The sequence below is a fragment of the Octopus sinensis genome, linkage group LG18, assembly GCF_006345805.1.
Source record: "Octopus sinensis linkage group LG18, ASM634580v1, whole genome shotgun sequence".
In the NCBI taxonomy this organism is placed as follows: domain Eukaryota; kingdom Metazoa; phylum Mollusca; class Cephalopoda; order Octopoda; family Octopodidae; genus Octopus; species Octopus sinensis.
This window is the reverse complement of record NC_043014.1, coordinates 49,052,307-49,066,582: the sequence shown is the minus strand read 5'-3', so window position 1 is coordinate 49,066,582 and position 14,276 is coordinate 49,052,307. Positions and strand designations below refer to the sequence as shown.

The 14,276-nt window shown below is 39.1% G+C and overlaps 2 protein-coding genes across 2 annotated transcripts in view; one reads left to right on the top strand and one right to left on the bottom strand.

Annotated features, from left to right (window-relative positions):
* LOC115221724 (mitochondrial carnitine/acylcarnitine carrier protein) overlaps positions 1-1,972 on the bottom strand; it is a 33,340-nt gene extending 31,368 nt beyond the window's left edge. Inside the window, exon 1 of the mRNA XM_029791935.2 lies at positions 1,384-1,972. Coding sequence (XP_029647795.1) covers positions 1,384-1,479 — 96 coding nt within the window. The 5' untranslated portion in view covers positions 1,480-1,972. The remainder of the gene's footprint in view (positions 1-1,383) is intronic.
* A 9,733-nt stretch (positions 1,973-11,705) lies between these two features.
* The window catches only part of LOC115221316 (ubiquitin carboxyl-terminal hydrolase 15), a 68,660-nt gene continuing 66,089 nt past the window's right edge, over positions 11,706-14,276 (top strand). Inside the window, exon 1 of the mRNA XM_029791478.2 lies at positions 11,706-11,859. Coding sequence (XP_029647338.1) covers positions 11,771-11,859 — 89 coding nt within the window. The 5' untranslated portion in view covers positions 11,706-11,770. The remainder of the gene's footprint in view (positions 11,860-14,276) is intronic.

Here is a 14,276-nt window from a genome sequence, read left to right as displayed (position 1 = left end):
TTTGGCGTAGTTTCTACGGCTAGATGTCCTTCCTAACGCCAAACCATTGTACAGAATGTACTGGGTGCTTTCTATATATAATGACGATGGTTATATAAATAAAGAGAAAGACCCTGCTGAATAGTAAAAGGGGTGGGATATATGTGAATTTATTTCGTAGTCCTGTGAATTAAACAGAAGCTAAGAGCAAATGTCTACATCATTGACAACTCCTAAGAAGTGGCAGCCATCAGTGGGGTGTATGGTTAACCCTATTGGCATCAAGGGACAAAGAAAATACTAGTTGTGGATTTATACTTTGCTTAAAGGACATTAATATACAGAGTGGTGGAATTCTCTGAGTTCAAATCCCGACTGTCTTCTCTCCTCGTCTTTTATAATTTCGTCTAGGATGCATTATAAGAATATTGAATTGACTCCAATATTTGAATGGTATTTTATTTAATCAAACCGGAAAAATGAAAGGCAAAACCGATCCCAGCCGGACTTCAACTCAAAACGTAAAGGCCCATAACTAAACATCGCAAAGTATTTTGGTCTGATGTACCTTTTCTGCCAATCCACTTTACCTTTCTTCGCTCCGTGGGTCGATAAAATAAAGTACCAATCAAGTACTTGGGAAACTGATTAAATATGTCTATAAAGCATCCTAGATGTAACTGAAGTTATAAAAAAATACCCAGAAGTATTGAAACAGTTACAGATGGAGATCTTTATATATTTTGCACACAGTTTATATACATACGTATATACAAGTCTGTGCTTGTATAGTTATATATATATCGTAATGTAAGAGTAGTAAAATATATTTTGCATAGTTCAAACATTATTGGATATAGAACTGAGCAGAGTGGATAAGATATATCTAGGATCTTTACCTTTTAGTTACAAACAATTATTTTTTAAATCTGTCGGTCAAAAGATAAAGATTCTATATCTATTATACACAGAGAAGATTGTCGACATTTTTTATATATATCGTCAGTGTATCAAATATGCTTCTGCACACTCTTGAAGCATAGAACAGTAATGTATTTATATGCAATTAAGTTTAATGTATTTATATGTCCAGTCATAGAGTGACCAATGGTTTCACATCCGTAAAAGGCCAAGCCCCATGTATATATATAGTAGTTTCGTGATTGTGGTGAAAGTAATAATCTTTTCTATTATAGGCACAAGGCCTGAAATTTGGGGGAGGGGGATAGTCGAGTACATCGACTCCAATACTCAACAGGTATTTAATTTATTGACCCCCGAAAGGATGAAAGGTAAAGTCGACCTAGGCGGAAGTGTGGTGAAAGTAATAATGTTAGGTGTGAGAGGCAAAAAATAATAACTTGGTGTGAAAAAATATGTTATCGAAAGTAAAAGTTGGTTTACCTTGATGGTATCTAACGGATGACCAGTAAGAACGATACACATTCCACCAAAACCTCCAGCAATGAAATCTTTCGCAGGACTTACTTTCTTTGCCATTTCTGTTTCCTATTTGGGAACTGAAAATCGTCGTCGATTAATTATAAAACCAAGAACCTATCCTATAAACTGCTGCAACTGAATCGACTTCAAGAGCCTCTATAGAATGCGAGGTCGAATTCTAGACCGACGACACGAAGGGTATCTGTCACCAAACAACACGTGTTAAATGACATAGAAAATATTTAGGTCGCCTCGGTCTAAAGTCCTGACAGGACAGAGTAAATGCTAAGAGGAGTGTGAATGCCCTTTATATCGCGGGGTGACGTTATCAGTCAAGTCATTAATTGGCGATGATTAATTGTTATATTCAGAACAACGGCGGGGTTCCGCGATTACTTATATTATTGAGATCAGAGTTGGTGTTTATTCAACGATATGTAATTATTCAGAGAACAACACGGCGATGTCAGTTCGAAGATATTTACTTATAACTGAGAAGAGATGATTCTTTAAAAGAAATGATCGCGGAACAACGAATAGTTTTTAACGGTGTTGATGTAAAAAGGTAAACTTGTAAAAAAATAATCAGCTACACCACGTACGCGCACCTTAATCTGCAATTATATAACTTTAGTTTATACATATAGGAAAATAGAACTCGAGTATACAAATAATATTTTATTAAATATTTAATCCGCGGAAGTTACAAAGTTTCTTCAGAGCCCGAGAGTTTCGTTTATTGACACTTATCAAATTATATTTAAGTTAATTGCCACATCAAAGTGGCTGTTTCTATGTCACTACTAATTTAGCCCCAGGCACCAAGACAATTTAACATAGAACAGCCACTTTGATGAGGCGATTAACTTTAATTCTCTTCTTGAGATTTTACAACAAACTATATATATATATATATATGTGTGTGTGTAATTAATAAATCTTAGGGTAGCAAAAAAATTTAGAAAAATTCTTTGCTATTAGTGGTTTGTAGTTTAACTAATCTTTCTAGCGAGTCAGATGTCCTGTTGAGGCCATCTCTTATGTGTTTAAATGTACACTGTATTTATATATATATATATATATATATATATATATATATATATATATATAATATATATACACCACACACACAAGCTATTTTCGTAGACGATTGCAACATTCTGTTCTTATGAAGACATTTGCACACTATAAACAAGTTAAAATTCAAATGTTGTTTTATAAGATAAATACAGTTGGATTATAGTATTCAATGCTTTAAGTGTTGTAGTCGCCCTGTTGTTCGTTTTCCGGACACATGACTGTCTCCTTAGTGAAAATAATTAACTTTTAAAAGTCCCAGAGCCACCGAGTTATAAATAAGTACCACGCTTCTCCCCCACCATTTCCCCGCTCTTTCTTTCTATTTCTTTCAATAACTCATAAAAGGCAATTGAAATTGCGGTATTTATGACCTTTGCGGGCCGGCATAGTTTTTAGGTCGGTAAAAACATTGCGGAGGTTTATCTTTATCGAGATGAAGAAGTGTGTAATGTATTTAGGATGAAGTCGCGGAGGTGAGACAAAAAGTGATGGGACGGGGTTGGGGAAAATGCAGGTGGGCCTTGCGGGAGAAGATTTTAGGAAAGAAAATACCTATTTCTTTACTACCCATAAGGAGCTAAACATAGAGGGAACAAACAAAGACAGACATAGGTATTAAGTCGATTACATCGACCCCAGTGCGTAACTGGTACTTAATTTATCGACCCCGAAAGGATGAAAGGCAAAGTCGACCTCGGCGGAATTTGAACTCAGAACGTAACGACAGACGAAATACCGCTAAGCATTTCGCCCGGCATGCTAACGTTTCTGCCAGCTCGCCGCCTTCTTTAGGAAAGAAAATACCGTCATTGCCGCAGGGAGAGAGTGTGGAAGCACTGGATTCGTGAACTAGTGATTGTTGCAGTCAAGTGTTCTTCTTTTAAGGAACGTTGTCTTGGATAGTAATTCTAAACCTTCAAATATTAGCACCTCTCCCGCCAAAAATGCTTGGGAAATTATTATCACTGCTCCCTATCGTCTTTATTAACCTTTTAACTGTGTAATTAAATATCTTGGTCATTCCCGTAATGACGTCATTTATCTGCTTCGGCAATTTATTTCTAGTCCCCCCCCTGTCGGTGCGGATTTCATATCCACCACTAAAAGTATTTGATACTCTTGTAGCGTACACTCGAGTGAAATTCTTCTCTCCCCTTCATTATGTATACGTGCATTCAAACGTAGCAGGTAACAGCTAGTCTTTGGCCACTATTTGGACCCCATTGTGATTGGTTGGTAGTGGCGCAATTTGTCTCATACTCTTGCGCCAATTTGCTGTGTATAGCCAATCAGAGCCTCTAAATAAAATCACGTGAGACAGCCTGTTCCCAACCCAGTTTTGAACCCACAACTTCTTATAAAAACCCAGCTTCTCCTAGTCTCGAGGTCTTTGGTTTCAGACCTTTTAAGGTCTAGCCTCTGACCACACAAGACACAGCCAATTCCAGCGACAACACCACAGCAGTCATGCTGAGACTTACTAACTTCAGCCAACAGCATTACAGCATAGGCGCAGGAGTGGCTGTGTGGTAAGTAGCTTGCTTACCAACCACATGGTTCTGGGTTCAGTCCCACTGTGTGGCATCTTGGGCAAGTGTCTTCTACTATAGCCTCGGGCCGACCAAAGCCTTGTGAGTGGATTTGGTAGACGGAAACTGAAAGAAGCCTGTCGTATATATGTATATATATATATATGTATGTGTGTGTGTGTTTGTGTATCTGTGTTTGTCTCCCTAGCATTGCTTGACAACCGATGCTGGTGTGTTTACGTCCCCGTCACTTAGCAGTTCGGCAAAAGAGACCGATAGAATAAGTCCTGGGCTTACAAAGAATAAGTCCCGGAGTCGAGTTGCTCGATTAAAGGCGGTGCTCCAGCATGGCCGCAGTCAAATGACTGAAACAAGTAAAAGAATAAAAAAAACAATAAACAGCAACCTCCATCTTCATCGCCACCATCCTCTTCTCAACATCATCCCTATGTACACAACTGAACAAGCAACTCGCCCAGTTCCGATACCTCAATGTCCGTGAATTACTTTACCATGGATCAACAGCGAATATACAGCCTCTGCGAGAACTCCTGTACGAAGTGACCCAGGCAGCAGCATCATAGCCACAACTTCACATACGACATGTACCGCATACGACATGTACTGCAACTGGCTCAGCATCATAGCCGCAACTTCGTGATACAGTATTTCAACTACCGTGTACGATTGACTACACACTGGTAATCTCGTTCTTGTGTCTATGAACATTCATCTAAACTTGTTAACAACAAACAAGATGAGGACAAATATCTGTCGAATGTAAATAATGTAAATAAAAAATGAGACGTGACTGAAATATTTAAACAGTGCCCACTGTTTGTTCAATGTCAGTTGTTTTATTTAGCGGTTACTGTTTGCATAACTCTGTTTATTCAATGTTTAGTGTTTGTTCACTGTTACTCTTTGTTTACTGTTGGTCTAGTCAATGCATACTATTTGTTCACTGTTTACTGCTTGTTTAATGTTTGTTCAATGTTTACTATTTGGTGGTTATGGTTTGTTCAATGCTTACTTTTCATTTAATATTTGCTGTTTGTTCTATGTTTACCATCCGTTTAATAATTACCACTGTTTAATTGTTGTTTATACAATGTTTATTGCAGTTCAATGTTTATTGTTGTTCAATGCTCAGTATTCATTCATTTTTTTTACTGTTTGTTCAGGGTTTACTATCTAATCAACGTTTATAGTTTGTTCTATGTTCACTATCTAATCAACGTTTATAGTTTGTTCTATGTTCACTATCTAATCAATGTTTATAGTTTGTTCTATGTTCACTGTTTAATAAATATTTTATGATTGTTTAATATCTTGCTGTTCAATGTTTATTGTTATTTGATATTTTTTGTTCATTAAGTGTTTACTATTTGTTTATTAAGCACTTACTGTTTGTCAATGTTTACTCTTTGTTTGATGTTCAACATTACTCAGTGTTCGCTATTTTTTCATTGTTCACTGTCCATTCAAATATTTATTATTTAACATTCTGTGTTTTCCATTTTGGGCAGGAACTACCCACCCAAACATGCATCTGAATTACTTTTAACATCATAGCAAGCTGTTATCTCCCTGTAAGTTTTGAATTCAGAGAGAAACCAACCGGTTACCAGATCACAACCAACTAGTTAAGTCAGCTAAGCATTCAAGCCAGAAAGTGGGATAAACAACTTGTGAATGCTAAATCCTTCTTTGGTGAAGGCTGTATCAATCAGCATAGATTAGTGACCTATGACCTGTGACCTCAGATTAAGAGACAGATGAATTCAGAAACACAAAATAATCATAAAAATGGAGTGGCTGTGGGGTAAGAAGCTTGCTTACCAACCACATGGTTCCTGGTTCAGTCCCACTGCATGCCACTTTGGGCAAGTGTCTTCTGCTATAGCCTCGGCCTGACCAAAGCCTTGTGAGTGGATTTAGTAGACGGAAACTGAAAGAAGCCCATGGTATATATGCATATATATATATATGTGTGTGTGTTTATGTTTGTGTGTCTGTGTTTGTCCCCCCTCCAACATCGCTTGACAACAGATGCTGGTGTGTCTACGTCCCTGTAACTTAACGGTTCGGCAAAAGAGACCGATAGAATAAGTACTAGGCATTCAAAAAATAAGTCCTGGAGTTGATTTGCTCGACTAAAGGCGGTGCTCCAGCATGGCTGCAGTCAAATGACTGAAACAAGTAAAAGAGTATATAAACTCCATGACATGTAGCAGCAACATGTAGGTTTGTAGCAGTATTCAACATTTGAAACCTCTCAGTTTAATAAGGAGAAAAGGATACAGTATATTAAGTTTCATATTTGGTGGTGACTGTCCCAATCAGGTGATCTTGATCTCTATTTCAGCCAATCACATTTGTGTAGGATTAAGATTAATGGAAAAACCCATAGCTTCACACCAAATTCATGGTTATAAATTGAGAAATTGTAAGGGAAATACAAGCCTGATTGTTTTAGAGCAGTGCCACTCAAGGTGGTGATCTGCGAGCCATCAGCTGCTGGTAACATTACGAGTTTCCAGGAAAGAAAGAAACATTGTAAAATGCTTATGTAGATTCCGGGTTCATTCCCACTGCGTGACACCTTGGGCAAGTGTCTTCTACTATAGCCTCGGGAAGACCAAAGCCTTGTGAGTGGATTTGGGAGTAGACAGAAACTGAAAGAAGCCTGTTGTATGTATATATATATATATATATATGTGTGTGTGTGTGTGCGTGTGTATGTTGTGTGCCTGTGTTTGTCTCCCCAACATCATTCGACAACCGATGGTGGTGTGTTTACGTCCCTGTAACTTAGCAGTTCGGCAAAAGAGACCGATAGAATAAGTCCTGGGGCCGGTTTGGTCAACTAAAGGCAGTGCTTCAGCATGGCCACAGCCAAATGACTGAAACAAGTAAAAAAGAGTAAAAACAAAATAAAAGAAAAAGAGAGAATAAAAATTTGTCCACTTTTATTATAATCATTATATATATTGTTTTCAGTACAAATTAATATTACTAAGAAATATTACCAGTCCCTGGCACATTGGAAAAAAAAAACTGTGGGTACGACACATCAGATAGTTTGAGAAGCACTGGTCCAGAGGACTCGGAAAAGTTTCTTGGTTGGCCAGTAATTATGCTGCTCCTACCTTGTGTTAAAAAATCACTTCTTATCAAGCATAGCATTTTTCTCCTCCTGCCAATCATATTCTTTTCTACTCTAGGCACAGGGCCCGAAATTTTGGGAGAGGAGGCCAGTTGATTACATCGACCCTAGTACGCAACTGGTACTTGATTTATCGACCCTGAAAGAATGAAAGGCATAGTCAACCTTGGCTGAATTTGAACACAGAACGTAAAGACAGACAAAATACCACTAAGCTTTTCATCCAGTGTGCTAACATTTCTGCCAGCTCGCCACCTTCCTCTTGCCAATCATATATTCTCAGACACTAGCTCAGTGGTTCCCAACCCTTTTATTTAAATGAGTTTTCCCATGGACCCCTTTTAATACGCTTATCCTTATGTGTAAATACACACACACACACACACACACACACACACACACATATATATATATATTATATATATATATATATATCATCATCATCGTTTAACGTCCGCTTTCCATGCTAGCATGGGTTGGACGATTTTGACTGAGGGCTGACGAACCAGATGGCTGCGCCAGACTCCATTCTTGATTTGGCAGAGTTTCTACAGCTGGATGCCCTTCAAAACACAAACCATTCGGAGAGTGTAGTGGGTGCTTTTTACGTGCCACCAGCATGGGGGCCGGTCAGGCGGTACTGGCAATGACCTCACTCAAATCTTTTTACACATGCCACCGGCACAAGTGCCAGTAAGGTGACGCTGGTAATGATCACGCTCGAATGGTGCCCTTTTACATGCCACTGGCACAGAAGCCAGTTAGCCGCTCTGGCAACGATCACACTCAGATGGTGCTCTTGGCACCCAACTAGCACGAGCACAAGTGCCAGTAGGGCAACACTGGTAACGGTCACACTCGAATGGTGCCTTTTATGTGCCACTGGCACGGAAGCTGGTTAGCCGCTCTGTCAGCAATCATGCTCGTATGATGCTCTTTGCACCCCACTACGAATTTGATTTTGATTTTGATATATATATATATATATATATATATATATATAACGGACGTGTGTATTTTCCCTTGTTTACAATTAACATGGAAAAAATAAATAAACAGTTACCAGGGGCCTGCAAAAAATCACACAAGTAATAAGGATGTAACACCCTATTCGTAAAGGTAGAAACTCAGGGTTGATGTGAAATGTTTTCACATCATCATCATCATCATCATCGTTTAACGTCCGCTTTCCATGCTAGCATGGGTTGGACGGTTCAACTGGGGTCTGGGGAGCCCGAAGGCTGCACCAGGCCAGTCAGATCTGGCAGTGTTTCTACAGCTGGATGCCCTTCCTAACGCCAACCACTCCGTGAGTGTAGTGGGTGATTTTATGTGCCACCGACACAGGTGCCAGACGAGGCTGGCAACGGCCACGCTCGGATGGTGTTTTTTATGTGCCACCGACACAGGTGCCAGACGAGGCTGGCAGACGGCCACGCTCGGATGGTGTTTTTTATGTGCCACCGACACAGGTGCCAGACGAGGCTGGCGAACGGCCACGATCGGATGGTGTTTGTTACGTGCCCACAGCACGGAGGCCAGTCGATGCGGTACTGGCTACGGCCACGTTCGGATGGTTTTCTTATGTGCCACCGGCACTGGTACCACAAAGATACAAATTCCATTGATGTCCATCTATTTTGATTTGGTTTGATTTGATTTGTATAATATATATAAATAAATAACTGGAGTTAAATGCAGATGTTATTCAAATTCTTTTACTTTCGACATATGTTTCGAAGACAACGTTGATGTTATTCCAAAGGAATAAAATGGTGTAAAACAACGTAATCTCTCACTAACTCTAATTTGTTCTCTTACAACATCATTCTATCTCTTTCTGTAATTACTACTAAACAATGAAGAGAAAACAAACACAAACTTTACTTCGCATGCTTTTGGATTTATCATAACCTGCCTGTCAATGCTAGGTATTGTAACGTAACAGTAAATAAATACTTCCTTAAAACTTCATGCATTGTCCATCTTTCACATCCTACAACATGCCATTATAACAACAAATTTTTATCATCACAACTGCTGACACTGACATATCATAATATTGTGTACCTAATCAATCTTACCTGCTACAAATGTAAGAGAGGAATGGGAGAACAAAGAACACTATTAAGTAGCTAAAAGAGAAGTCAGACATCAGGTGGAGACATCTGTTGGTTAATAACCTAATTCTAGTTGGTGAAACTATTGAAGAAATTAAAGAAATTACAACCAGCTTGCTTCTTAACCATGTGGTCTCAGGTTCAGTCCCACTGCACAGCACCTTAGGCAAGTATCTTCTTCTAAAGCCTCTGGCTGACCAAAGCATTGTGAGGGTTGGTAGCTGGAAGAGCATCCCACCATAGAAAAATCTGCTTCAACAAATTCTGTCTGACCAATGAAAATATATAAAAGTGGGCATTAAACCAGCGATGATGAAGTGAAACATAGAATTGAGGGACCTCAAAGTAAACCTTACATAGACTAACACTTTAGTCAGGAAGAGAGAAGACAAGAGTCTGCTACCATCTGAGAAGTGACTATGCCTGACATGCAGAAAAGGTACATAAGAGGTGGAATAACAGACAGGCTAAAAGAGAATGAAGATTTGGGGCAGATATTCAGAAGTAGTTTGCCACAAGAACATCTTTGGAATGAATTCCTTTGAATGTCCAGAAGTTTTACTCTTTTACTTGTTTCAATCATGTGACTGTGGCCATGCTGGAGCACCACCTTTAGTCGAGCAAATCAACCCCAGGACTTATTCTTTGTAAGCCTGGTACTTATTCTATCAGTCTCTTTTGCCGAACCGCTAAGTTATGGGGACGTAAACACACCAGCATCAATTGTCAAGCAATGTGGGGGGACATTCTAGCATTTCCGCCCCGCGTACTAACGATTCTCCATGGTTTCGCGATGAGCTGGGAGAATCGTTAGCACGCCGGGCGAAATGCTAGCGGTATTTCGTCTGTCTTTACATTCTCAGTTCAATCTTTGGAATGAATTCCTTTGAATGTCCAGAAGTTTTACTCTTTTACTTGTTTCAATCATGTGACTGTGGCCATGCTGGAGCACCACCTTTAGTCGAGCAAATCAACCCCAGGACTTATTCTTTGTAAGCCTGGTACTTATTCTATCAGTCTCTTTTGCCGAACCGCTAAGTTATGGGGACGTAAACACACCAGCATCAATTGTCAAGCAATGTTGGGGGGACATTCTAGCATTTCGCCCCGCGTACTAACGATTCTCCATGGTTTAGCGATGAGCTGGGAGAATCGTTAGCACGCCGGGCGAAATGCTTAGCGGTATTTCGTCTGTCTTTACATTCTCAGTTCAAATCCCGCCAAGGTCGACTTTGCTTTTCATCCTTTCGGGGTCGATAAATTAAGTACTAGTTACTGGGGTCAATATAATCGACTTAATACCTATGTCTGTCCTTGTTTGTTCCCTCTATGTTTAGCCCCTTGTGGGTAATAAAGAAATAGGTATTTCGTCTGCCGCTACGTTCTGAGTTCAAATTCCGCCGAGGTCGACTTTGCCTTTCATCCTTTCGGGGTCGATTAAATAAGTACCAGTTACGCACTGGGGTCGATATAATCGACTTAATCCCTTTGTCTGTCGTTGTTTGTCCCTTCTGTGTTTAGCCCCTTGTGGGTAGTAAAGAAATAGATTTAGCATTTAGGATCGAACCGACTACTTTCACAAGGCCGAATTCCAACACAGAGACGGAGAAGAAGAGGTAAAAAGAGAGGAAGGGGGGAGTAGAAAAGAGTGTGATAATAGTTTATCTTGTGGTTTGATCGCCCTCTCACAAACTTTGCTCGCACACTACATAGAACAGATAATGTTTGATCGGCCTATACATATATATATATATATATTTCTTTACCACCCACAAGGGGCTACACACAGAGAGGACAAACAAGGATAGACAAAGGGATTAAGTCGATTGTATCGACCCCTGTGCGTAACTGGTACTTATTTAATCGACCCCGAAAGGATGAGAGGCAAAGTCGATCTCGGCGGAATTTGAACTCAGAACGTAACGGCAGACGAAATACCTATTTCTTTACTACCCACAAGGGGCTAAACACAGAAGGGACAAACAAGGACAGACAAAGGGATTAAGTCGATTATATCGACCCCAGTGCGTAACTAGTACTTATTTAATCGATCCCGAAAGGATGAAAGGCAAAGTCGACCTCGGCGGAATTTGAACTCAGAACGTAACGGCAGACGAAATACCTCAAAGCATTTCGCCCGGCGTGCTAACGTTTCTGCCAGCTTGCCGCCTTACACACAACTACATAGAAGAGATAGAACAGATAGCAGGGCTGCTCTTTAATGTTTGATCGGCCTATACACACACACATATACTTACATATGCACATATAGTTCTATACACACACACAGACACACATACACATACATATAGGCGAGTCAACTCTTCTCTGTTTGATTAGTTGCAAATGCATCAGCAGCAGCAGCAGCAGTGGCAGCAGCAGCAGTAGTAGCACAAGCCTCTTTCTGAGACATCGGCCGAGCCTCTTTTCCACATTGAGACAGGAGGAAAATGGCGGAAGGTGGTCCTCCTGACTGTGCAACTCAGAAGAAAGAGATCGATAACTTACTGAAAACTGTACTAAAGAAGGGCGATACCTGGTAAGTAATCCGGCTTCGACTGTTGTCCGGCGATTTATGTCGTTTAACGTAGCTTTTTTCCAGTTTTAAATGCCGTATATTTCTGCTGTTGTGTCTTCGCCCCCCTCCTCCTTCCTCATAGCTTCAATGATTGTAGTTGAGGTTATATCATACATACTGTACATACTATATCCTACGTGTGCGCGCATATATATCACATATATACATACATACATACATACATATATATATATAGCATTCATTCATGTATATATATATATATGCTTATACATACACAAATTGTATATATATAATTTGTATATAATATATATATATAACGCATGGATGTGTATTATGGGTATATATATATATATATATATATATATATAGCATTCGTGTGTGTATGTATGTATATATATATATATATATATTGTAAAAACGGTAAGATAGCCAGATAACCGAAGAGATGGTGTTGTGGATTTCCACTTCGGCATCTGAAACTCAGAGTTTTATCTTGACTATTGTATAATGGTAACATATTAATTTACATATATATATATATATATATAGCTCATACATACACAAATTATATGTATATATATATTTATAATTTGTATATTATATATATATATAATAACGCATGATTATGTATTATATATAGCATTCATGTATATATATATAGCTCATACATACACAATTGTATATATATATATATATATAATTTGTATATTATATATATATTATATATTAATTTGTATATATATATATATATTATATATATAATTTGTATATATATATATATATATATATATATATAACCATGATTATGTATTATATATAGCATTCATGTATATATATATAGCTCATACATACACAAATGTGTTCCAAGAACACATTTTCATGTGAATCCGGCATATCTGTTATATATGTAATATGACATGAACAGAAATGTGTATAAGAGTCTCAAAAAGGGAAAAAATAAAAAAAAGACAGCTCTGTCTTATGGCTAAACATTTGATATTTCCCTTTTATTATTATTAATATTTATTATTTTTTGGGGAAATATCAGGCGAAATGAAAAATATGATCCAAAACAATAACGAAAATGAAAATAAAAGCGTTTAAATTAAATTAACACCTCGTCCGTTAGATATACTTAAAAAAAAGTATTGAAGCTAAGTAATTAATAAAATAGTGAGTAGTTATTGTTATCAATTAGCTTGTTATTTATTTCTAGAAAGATTCTGTGGATTCTTTTTTTTTGTTATTTTGATAAGAAATTCCGAAGTTTCGGCGTTTCTTGCTAGCAAGGATAAATACTATTGTAGTTTATATTTCACTTCTCTCTCTCTCTCTCTCTCTCTCTCTCTATGATAACCACTCGTTATATCATCACTATTACTATCATCATCATCATCACTATCACTACCATTATCATCATCACCATTGCTACCACCACCACCACCATCATCATCATCACTATTATCGATGCTATCACCACCGCTACTTCCCCCCACCACCACCACTACCACCATCGCCATCAATGCCACTACATACCACCGCCATTACCCAGCAACACCATCATCACCACCATCACTACCATTATCATCATCACCATTGCTACCCCCCTCCCACCACCACCACCATCACCATCAATGCCACTACACACCACCGCCAATACCACCACCATCATCATCACTACTATTATCATCACCATTGCTACCACCACCACCACCATCATCGTCATCATCATTATTACCGATGCTATCACCACCGCTACTTCCCCACCACCACCATCGCCATCAATGCCACTACATACCACCACCATTACCACCATCACCACCATTATCATCACCATTGCTACCACCACCTCCATCATCATCATCATCATCATCACTATTATTATCGATGCTACCACCACCATCGCCATCAATGCCACTACATACCACCGCCATTACCACCAACACCATCATCACCACCATCACTACCATTATCATCACCATTGCTACCACCACCACCATCATCATCATCACTGTTATTATCGATGCTATCACCACCGCTACTTCCCCACACCACCATCATCGCCATCAATGCCACTACATTACCACTGCCATCACCATTGCTACCACCATCATCATCACTATTATTATTGATGCTATCACCACCGCTACTTCCACCACCACCACCATCGCCATCAATGCCATTACATACCACCGCCATTACCACCAACACCATCATCACCACCGCCATCACTGTCACGACGGCGACGACCACCATCAATATGATAACCATCCCCATATCATCATCTCTGCCACCACCGCCAGCATCATCGCCACTGTCTACCATCATCACTATAGTCTTTACCACGTCCGAGGAAATAACGTCATCGAATTGTTTCACTGGTTGTGATGTTTTCCCCCCCCTTCCACTCCCTCCTC